Raw genomic sequence first — 16,076 nt, 5'->3', positions numbered from 1 at the left:
ACTGCGAAGTCTGGCACTATGGACTCCTTTTCCTTCCTTGCACAATGATGTATTTATTTTATTTTATTGGAATGCAGTTTAATGCCCTTGTAGATGTAGATATACATAGAGATACAGGTATAGATAGAGAGAATGATGTAGAAGTGTAAAGGTATAGACACTGCCTACCTAAGTGTAAAGATGTAGAGTATCTACTTCAAGTAAAACTGAAAAAATTGCACCACTTCAATATAGAAAAACATTAAGATTGTAACATTTTAAATTTAAGCAACAAGTAGACACTTCCTGGGAAAAGTTTTGGTACAGTAGCACTGTTTATTAAGGTTTATAGTTACATTTCACATAGTTTTAATTACATAAAATAACTTGATTGTTTTTAATGTATTTTTCAGCAAAGCATGACCAAGGCAAGGTGTTTTTAATTAATTTATTAGAATAACACCAGCAGGAAAACTTCAGTGCAGTTTGTTTTACTGTTTATATGAGCTCATACAAATAAACACTATTATATTTCAACTTGCTTCTTTATGACGTTTATTTTTCAGGTCACCAACCATAGTAAAACACATGACTTTGAGAGTGCGTATTTGACTGGTGTTCTTCATTGGGACACCATTAAACCTGTTAATTTTCTAACGTGTTGTGTCACTCTGTGATTGACTGGAGTGGTGATACTGGTAGCCAAAGTGAACAATAGCTGTATTTGGTTAGCTGCTGGTCAGAAGAATATGTTGAAGATCATTGTATTAAACGGCAAAGGAAACAGCTAGGAAATGGGTTTGATTAGCCCTAATAGACATTCACAATCATATTTTGCTGGGTTTTTTTGCAGGTTTTTCCATGATTTACCTTGCCTGACTCTACTTTGCATTATTTTACTGTGCTACTGTATTCCCCAGTAAACTTCAAATGATTTGCATCAAAACAGAATATATATTAAAAAAAACCTTCTCATTTTATTCTGTTTATAAAGCATCCAATAAAATCAAAATAAAACTAACTTAGACAAACGTTTGGATGCAATCATAAACCACATCACCATTGTCTGTATAAGGAGTAGAAAAATTTATCTTCAGTTCACCACCTCACTTTGAAACAAGCTATAATATTAGTTTGATGCACCCAATTTGATGAAGTTATGTTGGTTGTGAAACTAAGGCTAGGATCAATTATATCACCCAGTTCTTTTTAGCAAGAGAGACAGATTAATTCCATGTTGGTGAGAATATCTTTGCTTATCTCTGTGTGCCAATAGTAGTCTACAGTACAGAGGACTTGTACTGGTAGATGCAAACAATTATAAAAAACACAAAGTTACAATTTTAGAAAATAGGTGACAGTTTGCAAAGTAAGTACTGCAACATATATTTAAAGGATTGGCTAGTTATTAGGAAGCTCCTGATAGAACACATGGATTTTGGTAAATAATATTTCTCAGAAGTCTATTTTTTTCTTGTATTATCATCCTGCTTCATTAATGTTGCAATATATTTAATTTTGCAGCCAAACTGGAAATGTGTCAGCACTGGTTTTCCCTGTGATGTATCTCAATGAGGTAAGAACCCCATACGTACCTACATACACACAGATACCTACACCGTTTATCCAAATATGATGTTGTCTATGTACAATTCATATGTTTCTGAAATGGACAAGTGCTTATGTATGTACGCTGTCTTGATCTTAGTTTTTAAGTTCACCATGTACCTACACTTTCTCCTAACAAAGTTGATATACTGTCTGTAAAATACAGATGTCCCAAAACACATCCAAGAATAAGTGTATTTAAAGCTGTTCTAGAAGAAATTTTTAACATTATTAGACCCTCCTATTAGTGTTCACGTGATGTCCCTATAAAGTTGTACTGAGCCGCCTCCGTTTCTTAGTTAAACTCTTAGAAAAGCGTTGATTGTGAAACAAGTTCACTTTAGTTTTTCTCCTGTAACTTGATTGAGATCTATAAATCTGTTTCATTGAGGCACTGCTTATTTTTAATTCAAATAGAACACAAAAGGCGAGTTTAGTTAAATTGCTTTTCCCAAATGTAAAATCTTAATGACTCATTGCAAAAATGTTAACCTGTTTTGCAAATAAGTTTATTTATTATCAATTTAACTTCACTCTCTGTTTTGCGTTCGGTTTGAATAAAAAATAAGAAGCTGCCTTTTATTTTTTTATATTATCAATGAAACAGATAGCCATCAATCAAGTTATGGGAAAAAAAACAACTAACGTGAACTTGTTTCACAATCAACACATTTCCAAGAGTTTAATTGAATGGAGTCAGCCATAAAAGACACCTCACATAATCAAAAATAAAAACCGAAAACAAAGAGCCCTGTACATGTTATACCTGAAGGTCGAAACTGTAAGTAGTGCCACAATTGGAAACAACTAACTGGGGCAGCCTAGGGAAGATTGTTTTTTTTATTTATTAATAATCTACAATACTGTTATTTCAGTGTATTGTGCTGTGATTATTGGAGATGTTTATGTTCTGTAAAAGTGACAGATTGACAGCACTGGAGTGTGCAGTGTTGTGTTTGTATACAGAGGTCATGTGCTGCTCATGAGAGCTTTCCCCACTCTGACGTGTGTGACCCGTATCCTTAAAGTACACCTCCCTTCTCTGTGAGCTTGCCAGCATAAGGTGTCCATTACTTCAAAATGCGTATGGGGGTTTTCTATCTGACCATTTGTCCACCACATTATAGAACACCGTATTTTATTAACATTGCTGCCATCTGTGACTCGTATTGTTACTACATTATTTGTCATTTGTCATTAATCAACTAAGCACTACTCCTGAACTTATTTTTTCACAGACCAGCTTTGGCAGTTGTTCTTGTGTATTGGAGCCTGTTGTGTTGTGAACAGACATTTCTGTTTTGTTCTTTTTTTTGGGGGGGGGGGATTAAGACATCAATATTTTAATAACAGTAAGCCATTTCAGTTACTGGGAAGGGAAGTTCTGTTCCAGAATTTATTATTTATTTTTTTCCCTTTCCAGTCTGTGGTTGAGGTGATCCAGTGGCTAAGATGTGACTGTAGCTCAGAGCTTAGTCTTCCTTTAAAGATCATGTAGTGTATGTGCTTCTGGAAGTTTAACATTTTAAGAAGCACTAGGCTCCATGTAGCGCCACTGAAAATTGTGATGTACATGCAACTTCCAACAGATACAAGATCAGGAGTAAACTGCTATTGTTTTCATTTTGTGGTAGGCAATGATAATTTTACCATGTGACAGGAACAAAATAGGGATTTTCAAAAGGCAGTAAAAGCCACATTGCTGTTTTTTTTTTTAATAATTTCATTCATAGGACATTCTTAGGAGGGTGTATTTTAATAATTTAGACAGATTTTTTTTATTTTTTTGTTTTGTAATATACATATAGGGTTATTAATGCTCTGATTTGATGACGATCAAAACAGCTAGGTTTTTGTCTTATCCTGGATTTTAGACATTCCTTAAAGCAAAAACCTGGATTGTTTGGAGTTACTGGCAAAAGGGTCACTTCTCATACAATTTCCAGTTGATAACCGGATTTATAAATTTGTATGACAATACAGTTTGATGTATTGTATGTTTTTTTTTTTTTTAATTTTGGAAATGCAGTGTTGGTTACAAGACAGATTATGTAGAAATATCTGTCCTTCAAAAAGCTTGCTGAACAGTAAAGCAGTAGCCAATAAAGACATTTTTGTACATTTCAGTATTAAACCGAATGCACTTCCACATGTCACATTAAGTGGTGACATTATGATAAACCTGTTGCCCTTTCATAATTTTTTACTTTATACATTTGGGTGAAAGGTTATTCTCAAAACTCCCCCTCAGTTGCACTGCTCTTATACTGTAGGTGACATGAACCCAACCACACTAGCTTGCCAGTCACATTCAGAACAGTGACTTCTGACCCATGGTTGGGGTCTACTTAAATTTGAAGTCACTGTTAGTCCATTTAAATTGGCTTGAAATGAAAGCAGTGAAACAAAAATCACAACAATTATTGTGTCTCTAAAATATCAATTCAGATTCCTTTTCTAGGAATTGGAATTGGGAGTTGATTTTAAAAAGTCAAACTTGGAAAAGTTTGATAAGTCTGTGCTTGCAAACAAGTACAACTAATAGAAGTAGGTTTTCATACCATATGTGCCACTGACTCGCATGCATGTATAACAACTGCCACCACGGCAGCACCTCATAGCTCAGAAGCCATTTGAGATGCTGACTTGGGTAAAATGTGCTTGTGACCATGGCCTTGTATGGCTGCATACTGGGGGCATGTTACTTTTTATTACAAAAAGTTATTCCACAGTATACGATTTGTGACAAGAAAAAAAAAGTATATCGATAACAGTAAGGGGGTTTATGGGCTTAATAGAGTATGGATGTTTTGTATTTTGCATGCAGACCAGTAGCAGTGCATTGCAATACATCATTTTAGATTAACCCTGTGGTGACAGAATATAATATTGCATCTAACCTGTATTCTGACAACTTCATTTAAACCAGATTAAAGCTCAATAACCCCAATATGTGATTTCCGTATACTGGTTCAAACCAAACAAAAGACAGAGATATGGATGTGGCAGACTCAAAGGTTGGTTAAACTCATTCACCCCAGTCCACGTTGGGCATTAATTGTTCCATTGAACTGTGATTGTGTTTTCTCAGAGTGTGGAGATTGATGCCAAGTCTGCAGCCAAAGTGGAGTTACTGGTGTACCAAGCCAATGTGGTCATCAACATCCCCTTCATAATAATGGCCTTTGGGATTCTTCTGGGGGTTATCTTCATTGTAATGTTATGCAAGAACCGAGAGCCAGAGGTGAGTTCTGGGTTCAGCCTTCATAATATACCACTCTGTTTTGTGTCCCCCCCCCCCCCCCCCCCCAAATTTCTTTTGTTACACTCACAACATGTTACAAGCAACATCTAATGGCCCCATAACATGTTTCAGTAACATAGTGTTTTGCATTTCGGTCTCACAGTCTAGCTCATGCTGACACAAATAAAGGCAAAACCTGGATTTGATCTGACTTTTAAGGACATTGTTTACAGTAAAGTATTTATGTCTAATGCATGCCCTTCACTGATACACTTATTTTTCTACTATTCATAGAAATTATAAACCGCCTGATGTAAAGTTTATAATTTTATTCACAGGGAACTAAAGAAGAACAAGGACCTCTCTTGCAAGCATCATCATAACCATGCCTAAAAGAAAATATCTTATGCTCGTGGAAGCTTTTAAATGCTCGCTGCTTGCAGCTCTGTGGGGGAGGGCTGGCCTTTCAAGGCTAGTCTAAGTTCCTTTCTCTCTACACTGTAACCCCAATACTGTAATATTTACCAGCTTCACTGTACTACCCATATAAGTGTACCATAGTAAAAGCACAGCATATGAAAGCATTGTACAGAATGAGGTATAGTAAACTATGGTAAATACATAGTAGAACTGTGGGAGTGGCATGGTAAAACTGCAAAAATACAGTGGTACATTTTTATATGGGTATTGCTTCTAGAATAATATTGACTGCCTGTATGTACTGCATGGTAATGGTTGCTATTTGAACTGCAGGTTGCTGGTTACAGGCTCTGTAAGTGTTTAAAGTGGATTTTTGTGCAGCACCAAACTCACTTAATCGAATACACTTTTATTTTTTATAAATACACACATTACTGTGTTATGAGTGTACAACAAATAAAAGTTTCTCCTCAATTACTGGCATTATTATAAACTGTATAGGTTTTACAGGTTTCCTCTAACTTATTCTGTAATTGTTTTTTTTTGTTTTCATAGTGGAGAAATCAAAAGGAAAGACTGCTGTAGTACTGTATCCTCTGAACATCAGGTTCTGGTCTTTGTTCCAACCATGTGCTTAATAATTTTTGCACAGCTTAGAACTTTTCAAACCACACTGATTCACTTGACTACCTATTTACTTTGACACTTGGGGAGTAGTCATGTCATTATTTCACTCCTAGGAGTGTGAATGTTGAACCACATTTAAACTCCCTGTTGTGTGTTAATGCTTTCATATAGTGGTTCAGCTATACATAGTATCCCCATTACAGTCTAACTTCCATGTTATTTTCTGCTTGCTTTAAAATCAAACACTTCTAAAAAGGGAATGCTTGTCCTTTGATTAATTATTAACTCGCTTCAGAATTGATGTAATGTATGTCTAATAACAGAGTTATAGCTAGTAACATTCTACAGCTCTTAGTGTGCCTGCTTTATAGTGTGTCAAACAGGTGAACCCTGTAGGTAATACTGGAGCTGAAAAGCTATCAGTTAAACATAGATAAGCAAAGTTTAAGATGTAGTGATTTTCTATGCAGGTACATTATATAAAGACCCTAGAATGGATGGAATAATTATTTTGTTTGAATAATTTATTTGAAAAGTATCTTATCAACATACTCTCCTTTTTGAAGTATTTCTTATTTTGTCATCAGTACTTGTAGTTAATACAGTGGGAAAGTAAAACACTCTAACAAAACAATGCAATGGAATGTATGTTTTAATATTGTATGCACATAAATTTATTGTGCACATCTAAATTAGATAATTGGTGCAGTGTGGTATCAAAGTAGTTTTAAGAATGTAACAAAAGATAATAACCATTGTGTTTTATTTTTTGACTAAATTGGTTCTTTGGCATTTAATTTTGCATGTTGGCCTTTTGTAGTGAATACAAGTCAAATAAACATTACAGTATTCTAAGATTCTGTAGATAGCAGGCAAATAATTATATAAAACTATTTGCTTTACTACTGTAGAATTACAGCATGTAATGTTTCATTAAAACAATGTGATTGCACTATGTAGATTATTCTGAGGAGATAAACATACCGTGTTTTAGTCTACTCAAAAATGTTCAATGCAGTACATTTTGTAATGTTTCTACGTCATGTTAACACAATTTAAGCACAATGTTTTACAATTATATTCACAATTTAATGTAACAAACATAACAATAAACCATTCTAAAAGATTTCTTGGCTCACAATATTTTATTATTGCATGGTACCAGGAACATGTTAAGTAAATAATACATTTTAGAAAAATAAATAGATAAGGCAGTATTCACACATTATGTATAACCTACAACATTTTAGCTTATGTGCAAAGTAAGTTTTTATAATATATACAGTACACTGGTTTCAGATTACCTTTAAGCAAAAGCTCTATTTACTAATATAGTAAACCAATTGGCTGCGAAGTCCACTTTTTTTTTTTTGGTTTATATATTTAAAACACATATGCAACAATGTATTGTTTAGCAAGGTAAGTTTAGTTTTATGGATAGCTCTAAAATACATGCTAGTCTCACTTTAGTTTTGGGGTTATATAATCTTTATTAATACTTAATTATATGGCATTTCTGTCATAACCATGTAATTAAAAATCAATAAAGCATTAATATATAGAGGATACTCCCATGAACGTTAATAGAATTTGTTCTACGAAATGAGGATGGCCAAAATAACCAGCGAGCCCCCAAAACACAACACTGTCTGGTATTCTGTCCATATGAAGTACAATGTATGGAAAAAGTGTTTAAATCTAAATTGAATGGATGAATTTGGATTACTTTCATTAGATCATGCTCTGCTTCTGATTAGCAACGCTGCATGATTTGCAATTAGAATAAAATGAATGCAAAGAAAAATACAAAAAATGAGATGCAGTTAAAATGGCGTTGAATATGAAACTCTAGAGCTTGTGTAAGTGGTGGTACTATGGTGGTTTAATGTTGCTCAGTAGTAGTAACACATTGATAGACACATTTTCTTTAACAGATGCTCGTGAAGGCCATTTTTCTCTGAATACTATAATGGGTTGATGTGAAGAACTTCCACATTCTCTACTTTGAGATGCTGCATTTCTTCAGGTACTAAGACGAAAACACTCGGATGGAGCAGTAGTCATCCCTACAAAGACAAAGAGAAAGGTTAGCAGGAACTGTGACATGCGGAAATATTTGGCAGTGTGGCAGGCTGACACTAAAAAGTATAATACAGAAGTAACACCTCTGTTTTAGGCTGACAATTACATGCAAACTGCATCATGAACGATCACGCAGAGTGTTATTTCTAATAACATTTGAACACTAAAATTAAAACTGCTGTGTGAAGGATCTCAAAGCAAATAACCTTGCTGTCCTGTCTACACAGGGGGAGTTGTATAAAACGTTAGTAGGATGGGGCAGTCATTAAAAGTGTTGATGACTGGTGGTGGTCTGATGAAGTCTGGTGTGTGGCACGATGGATATTGATATGGCTGGTGGTATGAAGGTATAGGGGATGCCACTAATATGATGGTATATTACAGGCTGATCATGCAATACTATACGTCAGGGGTGTTTTAACTTCCAGTTGTCACTCTGCTGCCATGATGTCTTTTGATGTTTGCTGAACTGCCCTTACCTACCAGGTCATCTTGTACATACTGTATTAAATCATCATATCTTGAACACATCATGAGGCTAGAGTCACAGGACACACAATTAATTTAAATTTGAATTTACCATCTCAACATAAACGAAAATAAAGAAATAAAATCTAGCTTGTCCTCTGACATTTACCTCGCTTGACGACTAAACAACATTTTCTACTCAAGATTTGCTAGCAAAGCAGGGGATCCTCTTAAAAAAAAAAAAAAATTAAGGTGCCATTACTATTAAACCTTATCGTAAAGCGATAACAGTTTATATTATAAATAGATTAACGTGGGGTTTCGGGCCCATTGTTTGACAAACAGCCTTTTAAAAGTTCAAAATGTTCTCGATCTCAAATGGAATCTTGTCCCTTTTGTTGGACCAGTTTCAGAAGGCCATGTTAGTAAAAGTCCTTCAGGTTTTACAACGTGTCAGAACAGAATGTTTAATCCCAAGGGTGTCCAGTTTAAAGGAAAAGATAAGGCTAGACAGATAAGTGGGCAATTCAAAATAAATGCAGTGACATGTTCTATTACTATATAACACACACTAACGGTTTCCAGGGCAGCTTGGTTCTCTACAGTGCCAGTTATGATGTCATGTAGTACAGCTAGCGAAATGTTTAATGAAGTGGATTTCTGAGAATTTTATATATATATATATATATATATATATATATATATATATATATATATATATATATATATATATATATATGTGTGTGTGTGTGTGTGTTGTAGTGTAATCGTATTTGTCTTGTAAAAATATGTACTTTTTCCACTTAACGAAATTATTTTGTACAACAATAAACCCTCAAATGTTACGTTACAAAAAATAATGTAATTTAATTTGCTGCGCTTTCTTGTGTAAAGTGAGACGTGGTGTTAGGGGAGGACACAATCTAAAATGTAGCAAATACATTTTTAAGGTTTTTTTTTTGAGGATTAAGCCAGTCTTGCACCAGACCATTCTCTTATACAGTGTTTCAGAAGTCTGTAATCTGGGTGGGGTTTGCAGAACTTTGTCTGCAGTCCCTGAACTGACAGCAGATGGAAAACATTTCGAACTTCATGTATTATTTATTAATATCTTAAGAAGTTTCAGACCAATTTGAAAGAGCAAAGACATAGTTCTGAGAACAACAAAGCAACAGCCTAAGTAGCTTCCTGGTAGTGTTCCAATTGGTGTGTTCCTCTTTAAAAATGCACCTTTGTATTTGAGGTGGCTTCAAAGTAGGTTTGTATGTTTTTACTATGTGAGATATGTTAAAATAATTCACTGAGATTAAAAACTATTTCTACAGACTAGCCAGGCTTTGCCTGTCTCCAGTATGACATGAAGGTAGTAGTCATGGCAGTGCTCCAAACCCGATCTTTAAAATGCTCAACACTTTTCTCTTCTTTTACCTACAATCTGTTTAACATCAAACTTCAACAGCTACAGTTGTAATGTCTTCAAATACCGCAGGGGCTTTGCATGTTCCCCAGAGGTGTACAGTACCAATGTTATTGGCATGCATTTCATAACAGGGTTTATTTAACCCTCAAAGTGTCAGAGGCTGAGCAAACAACTCAGTGCTTTCATTCCCTTTCAGCATGGTCAAGTACTGTGCACACACTTTTCAGCTCACTCTTTCATTTGTATAACTGGCTAAGGCACTGACTAAAATGTTTCCATTTAGTTTCTTTAAGTTTTTACCTCAAAATGTAGGATTAAAAGTTGTATTCAGAAACCAAACCTGATTGGTAATGCTCACTTGAGTGTGCGTTTAGGGTAGTTAACAGAATATAGAGCTGTGGAACTTACTTGCAGTAGTTGGTGCTGCACTCAGAGTGGTCTCTGCAGCTGGCTCCGATTGGTCTTTGGGTAATCCAGCGCCACATCATTGATCTCTTCACACGGTTTACCAGTTCACCTTGCGGGAGAGCAGCAGCTTCAACCTGGGGACAGTTAACAGAGCACACTGTCAATCCACGGACAAAAACAAGCGTCTTGCATTTCAGCATCAAGGGAACAAAGAATCCGTGGAGCCTTAAAAACACCCAACTATTTGAACTGTACTTTCTGCTACCACCCAAACCATTTCGCACAATGTCCCACATAATGTAAGAGCAGTCACTTATTTGCTGCTACAAACGGCTAATTCACTGGTTCAGCTGACTGTTGAAACATTTATAAACTGCTTTTAGAGATATAAACAGTCATATATTAAGCAGTAGATTTCTTACAGTTTGTATACTCTTAACAATGACATTCCTCAGCATAAGCTCAGTGTATATTCCTACATATATGTACCAATACACAAAGATCCGTAAAGTGCACATCAACCAGTCATCACTCGAACATCGAACTATGGGGTGCAGATGTACAGCATCATATATAGCAGAGAAAGCACTGCACTTTCCACATCAACCACAGACAACGGCTGAACTTTATTTTTGTATATTTTATTTGGTTCCTGGACATTAAAGTAATTAACAAGAAAAATTTGAAAAACAACCTAATGTTTCAGCGGTCAAACTGTCTTCATCAGAGGTAACAAACAGATGTATAAATCTCCTGTCATATACACTCATGATCAACACAGAAACAAGCATTTCTCATTCCCTAATTGGAGAAACACAAATTGTCACTCAGCAGTTCATCCAATCTAAAACTCAAAATAAGATAGGTGCAGTACAAACTCAGCTTCAAAACGTTTTCAAACCAAGGCATTCTCACATTTAGCATAAAGACAGTGATGGGTTATTTTAAAGATATATATATATATATATATATATATATATATATATATATATATATATATATATATACAAAAGCCAGATTGCAACACTTACAGTTACTCTCACTAATTGAAACCCTGGTAACCCAAACTGACATACAGTATAAACCTTCCTGTCCTAATGAAATGCAAGGTGATAACAGCTGTAGAAAAAATAATTCAGTTGAGTGTAAAACATTTATAGAAGTCTGTATTTGTATACAAATGGTTACGATTTTTGATTAAGTATAAGAATCAAAAACATAAAACAAAGAAGATTAGACAATACACTTAATAATAATCTGATATAACTGTGAAGAGAAAATGCACTCTCTACCCCAAGTACGTGTCCCAATACTTGTTGACAGGGTTATGAACAACCTATCATATATATATATAGATAATATATAATATATATATATATATATATATATATGCATATATATATCACTGTTTGAAGCAGCTGTCTGGCAAGGGCAAGTGAGATGCAAACAATAAATAAATCTAAAAACAAAGACAAATCTAATGAAATGACAGTACATATGTAAACGTATATAAGTGAATATGAAAGTAAAGCAGATAGGTTTCTTACCTGGATATCACAGACCAAGAAGAGAATGAGGCTGATAACAAACACTCTGCAGAGTACTTTACTCATGTTGAACAAATAATGAAACTACAGCTGGCAAGTGCACTGACACGGGCGAATGCTGCCTGGCTTTATATTAGAACCGATTATCTGCACTATCAGACGAGGAGGTCAGTGAACAATTCAGGCTGGTTTGACAGTTACTGTACAAAGGGCACTTAAGTTACATTGATTCCACGTGTTGTGTTATCCAGAGATATCTCAACCTTTTATTTAGTAAGAATTTGAACCTGTGAGCCACTGGGCAAGATTTATCAAGGCCTTTATTGCAAAATGCAGTCTGCATCAAATATGACTGTTGATGTTACAGAACTTCTAACAAAAAGTCCTTAAAGGCAGAATAGAAATAGGTTGTAAATATATTTTTCTTTTCATCTGTGTTATAGATAGCATATTTTCTGAATAAAAAATAAACACTAATTACTGTTCTAAGATTACTTATAAGCTTAATTAAATCTCTGAATGGTTTATTTCAGTATTTGGGTATGTTTTTTCTTTCTTAAAAAGTGTGCTTTTGGCTTGGAGAATCTAGCCAATGTACTGTATCCTTAATTTAAGGGCTTTAAGTCTTACAATACTGTCCAGCCTAAACTGATCAGAAACATAGACAATAGTCTACGGAGTATAGACATGCTGAGTCATGCACTTTCAGTTGGATGTCCCCCAGGCCTGCCCCACTTTTTTTTTAGTATAAAGACTGTTCTGATGTAGTGCATTTTATATATAATGGGAACCGATTTAGGTATACATATTTTAATTGATGTGATTAAAAAAAGGAGTATGTGACAGGCTGGCGTCATGGTGACGTCAGGCCAGAATGCAGGAAGTAAAACAAAGGCAAGGTACTGCAGTGGAAAATACACTGCGCAACGTTTATTTAAACAAAGACAAATAAAATATTTAACAAACAAAACACTTGCTCACGGAGCGAAATAAAAGTTTAAACAAAAACAATCACGAACACGAACAATAACAAAACCAGATCAGGCTGGGCAATTGCCTTCACTGAGCCTATATTACTTTGATTTGTTTTTAAATTTCTCCTCTCGCTCTCCCGTACTCTCCTCTGTACACATCCACCCTGAGTGAAGAGAGCTGCAGCTTTTATGCAGGTGACCATCTCTCAATTAGCAACAAATAAATCACCTAATTAATTCAGGAGATGGCCACCTTCTGCATGAAAGTTTTTAATTATTAATGTGGATGGGCTTCCCATCCACGCTGCAATATAAATACAAAAATAAAGCATACAGCTACACCGTCAAAACAATAACATGGCTCTCGCCATCATTTTTACACATAACAATAAATAAACCAGAATACCATAAATACAAAATAACAGGGGTGATGGGTGAGACTCTGTTCTAAAAATAAACAAACAAATACATGTACAGGCCTCCTCACCCTGTTACATATCCCCCTCTTTGTGCGCTGCACACCTGGCCCCAGCGGCCACCTCCCCCCTCAGTCCCAAAGTTCCGGAAGCAGGGGAGCAAAGTGTCCATGGTGGCGGCCATGGCGGGAGGTCCTCCTCCCACCGAAACAGCCCAAGCGTCCCGGTGGACCGCGAACAAGCTGGCTCCTCCAGTCAGAAGTGACCCCAGGAGAAGCAAAGGACACAGCCACCCCAGGCGAAGCGGGACCCTCAGCAATCCCAGGAAATATAAAAGAGACACAGGCCGCCCAGGCGACGCGGAGTAGCAAGCTGCCCCAGGTACCATGCTTTCACTATGCTTTATTACACTTTGATATCCTTTTACTTTGGTAAACTTTTATATAAGGCATAGTCTGTAAAATTACAAATGAATTACATTATTAAAAAATATTTTGAGTTTATGAACTTATTTCTTCTTCACGTATTTCTTGTGTTTAACTGTCATCTTGGCCAGACATTTTCTGTATCAATTTAGGCAAGACAGCCTCACAAGCGGCAAAACCAGTAGCACACAAATACAGTTTATTTGTGACCATAATAGTTCCTGCATTTTAGAACAGGAACACTAATACTGTATATATTTCAGTACTAATAATTTCAATGTTGCTTCAATATAAGCTTTATTTAAGCAACTAGCTAAAAGTAAAATGCATTTCCCCCTTGTGGCAAAATACAATAGTGCACCCATATTTATTTTAGTCCTTTCTGGCTCTCTGAAAAAACACTTAAATTGAAAAATGATTTTTATTCTATTTATTAATGGAAAAAATAGTATTTTTAAACTGCCAACATTCCATGCCTACACAGAACCATATTTTACTTTGTCATTTATTTATTTATTTCATTATTTACAGATTAGGACATATGACTGCATTGTCAATGTCACCGTTGACCTGTTGGTGGCAGCAGCATGTTACAAATCCATTAAGAACACAAGCAGCACAGTGAGTCTGAGGAGCACCTTGGAATGGGTTTGATAAAACCTGGAAATTAAAAACTCATCTGCAGCCTCTAGAGCTCTCAAACATGTCTTCTTTCTGAGTCCAGCTGGTCAATCAAAGTGTAACAGTCATTAAAGAATATAAACAAACGCAGAGTGCCAGAAAGCAAAACTGCTGTAAAACTATATTAAACACGCATCAAGGAACTTATTTCAATTTATAATGTCATTGTTTGTAGGCATTTGTAGGTTTCTAATGACATGGTAACTATTTTGCTTTTAAAACAGTGCCAAATAAGTAGCCTTCTTTTCTGCAGTTGGTCCAGACAGTAGCTTAATAATAGTGTATGCATACAGGAAATATCAGATAGGAGGAGTCACCGGGTCACAGACGCATTATTATGACTTTTAAAAACATTAGTTCAGCTTGTTCAGTTGTATACACTGGACTACTCGGTCTAAAAATCCTGGACTAATCAAAGTACCCTCGTTCCAGAAGCAACATATTTTTTGTTTAGTTTATAAACACAGGGTCATTTCATTGCACTTTTAGTTTATAACATTTTGTTAAACAGTACATGTCAAAGAATAAGAAAGAGCAAACTCATCTCCATCTGCTGAAAAGTACTCTATAATCAGAAAAAAAGAACTTAGGAATCTTTTTATACTTCATACATTGTCAGTAAAATAATAAAAAAAAATGATTAGAATAATATTACAATTTATTGTTTAATTATTTTAAATACAAGTCTTTCTCTTAGAAAGTTTTTTTTTTCCCTCTGAACTTTTGATGGAGAAAATCGGTTTGTAACTATGACAAACTGACTCGGCCTTGCATCTCATCTGCTTAATCCTCGTCTTTATTAGACGGAGCCAAACAGGGAAACGGACAAAAACATCTGAAGAGTCGCCGGCACGTGCCTCTGCCCTTCGAATAACATTGACTCAAGATGTGCTGCTTTATTTCATCATGTTTCCAAACCAAGAATGGATCCTGAAAAATAAATTCCTTCCAGATTTCTTTATCAGTGCAAATTTCACAATGTATAAATAAAAGCTGCTGTGCTGTTGAAATGGCTCAGTCATTAACAAGATACACAGAAACAGACAATTGCTAAGAATTGTGTTACCTTTTGGGTTTCTTTACAAAGTGTATCGGTAATAAAACTTCCTGTGAGAAGAAAATAGTGGCTTACTTAATGGCTTGGAATTTATGGCCCTGTTCATTTATGTTATTTGTTTTTCTCTAGGTTGTAGGTTATGTTTTGATTCTAAAGATAAGAGAATAATAACAGTATCTTCCTACCTTTTGGCTGTCTGCTGCTCTAGTACAATTAAGCCTCTAATAGACATTGGATTACCAACAACTTCATTGAACCCAACATTAGCCTGTTGGGTATATGTTGCACATGAGACTCACTCTACATTTCTAATTATTGTGCATTATATATGTGCTATAACTGCTATGTTGCCTCGAGATTGGTTCTAGATGGGTGGGGTGAATAAGGGTTCAGACCCCTTTCAGCAGCATACCTCAATTCTTTTCCCAGATACACAAGTATGCACAACCCTAAGCGACTATTAACCATACTGTCTTTTTTAGAAGTATATATTTTCTATTTTATTATTCTAAATAGCATGCCTCAATAAATATAACCATTGCCTCACCCAAAACAGTGGAGAATTCCACACACCCCTCTGATCACATTATAATTGCCTCAAAGTGTGAACACTTGTAGGTCATCATAGACAAATAGTGTTGGTTGGACCCTGGACTCTGTCTTCTCTGTAAGATTTTTCCTATTACACAAACTGACACTGTAGATTTACTAAATTTCCTG

The 16,076-nt window shown here is 35.4% G+C and overlaps 2 protein-coding genes and 1 long non-coding RNA gene across 4 annotated transcripts in view; 2 read left to right on the top strand and 1 right to left on the bottom strand.

The window, feature by feature from the left end:
* The window catches only part of LOC121316264 (lysosome membrane protein 2-like), a 35,302-nt gene extending 28,298 nt beyond the window's left edge, over positions 1-7,004 (top strand). The window contains exons 10-12 of one of the 2 annotated variants that reach the window (XM_041251232.1): positions 1,504-1,555; positions 4,679-4,831; positions 5,170-7,004. In XM_041251232.1, the coding sequence (XP_041107166.1) occupies positions 1,504-1,555; positions 4,679-4,831; positions 5,170-5,214 (250 nt within the window). In that variant the 3' untranslated portion in view covers positions 5,215-7,004. The remainder of the gene's footprint in view (positions 1-1,503; positions 1,556-4,678; positions 4,832-5,169) is intronic. The other variant, XR_005950370.1, reaches the window with a different exon arrangement.
* Positions 7,005-7,037: 33 nt separating this feature from the next.
* Positions 7,038-11,887, bottom strand: LOC121316272 (liver-expressed antimicrobial peptide 2-like). Its single transcript, XM_041251250.1, has 3 exons — positions 11,804-11,887; positions 10,257-10,390; positions 7,038-7,944 (listed from the first exon to the last, which is right to left on the bottom strand). The coding sequence occupies exons 1-3, from the start codon at positions 11,867-11,869 to the stop codon at positions 7,908-7,910; spliced, it is 237 nt and encodes a 78-aa protein (XP_041107184.1). The 5' UTR covers positions 11,870-11,887; the 3' UTR covers positions 7,038-7,907.
* A 1,336-nt stretch (positions 11,888-13,223) lies between these two features.
* LOC121316260 lies at positions 13,224-14,389 on the top strand. Its single transcript, XR_005950368.1, has 2 exons — positions 13,224-13,574; positions 14,150-14,389. It is a non-coding gene; the product is annotated as an uncharacterized LOC121316260 (long non-coding RNA).
* The last annotated feature ends 1,687 nt before the right edge of the window (positions 14,390-16,076 follow it).

The sequence above is a fragment of the Polyodon spathula genome, chromosome 1 (assembly GCF_017654505.1).
Source record: "Polyodon spathula isolate WHYD16114869_AA chromosome 1, ASM1765450v1, whole genome shotgun sequence".
In the NCBI taxonomy this organism is placed as follows: Eukaryota; Metazoa; Chordata; class Actinopteri; order Acipenseriformes; family Polyodontidae; genus Polyodon; species Polyodon spathula.
This window is presented reverse-complemented; position numbering and strand designations above follow the sequence as displayed.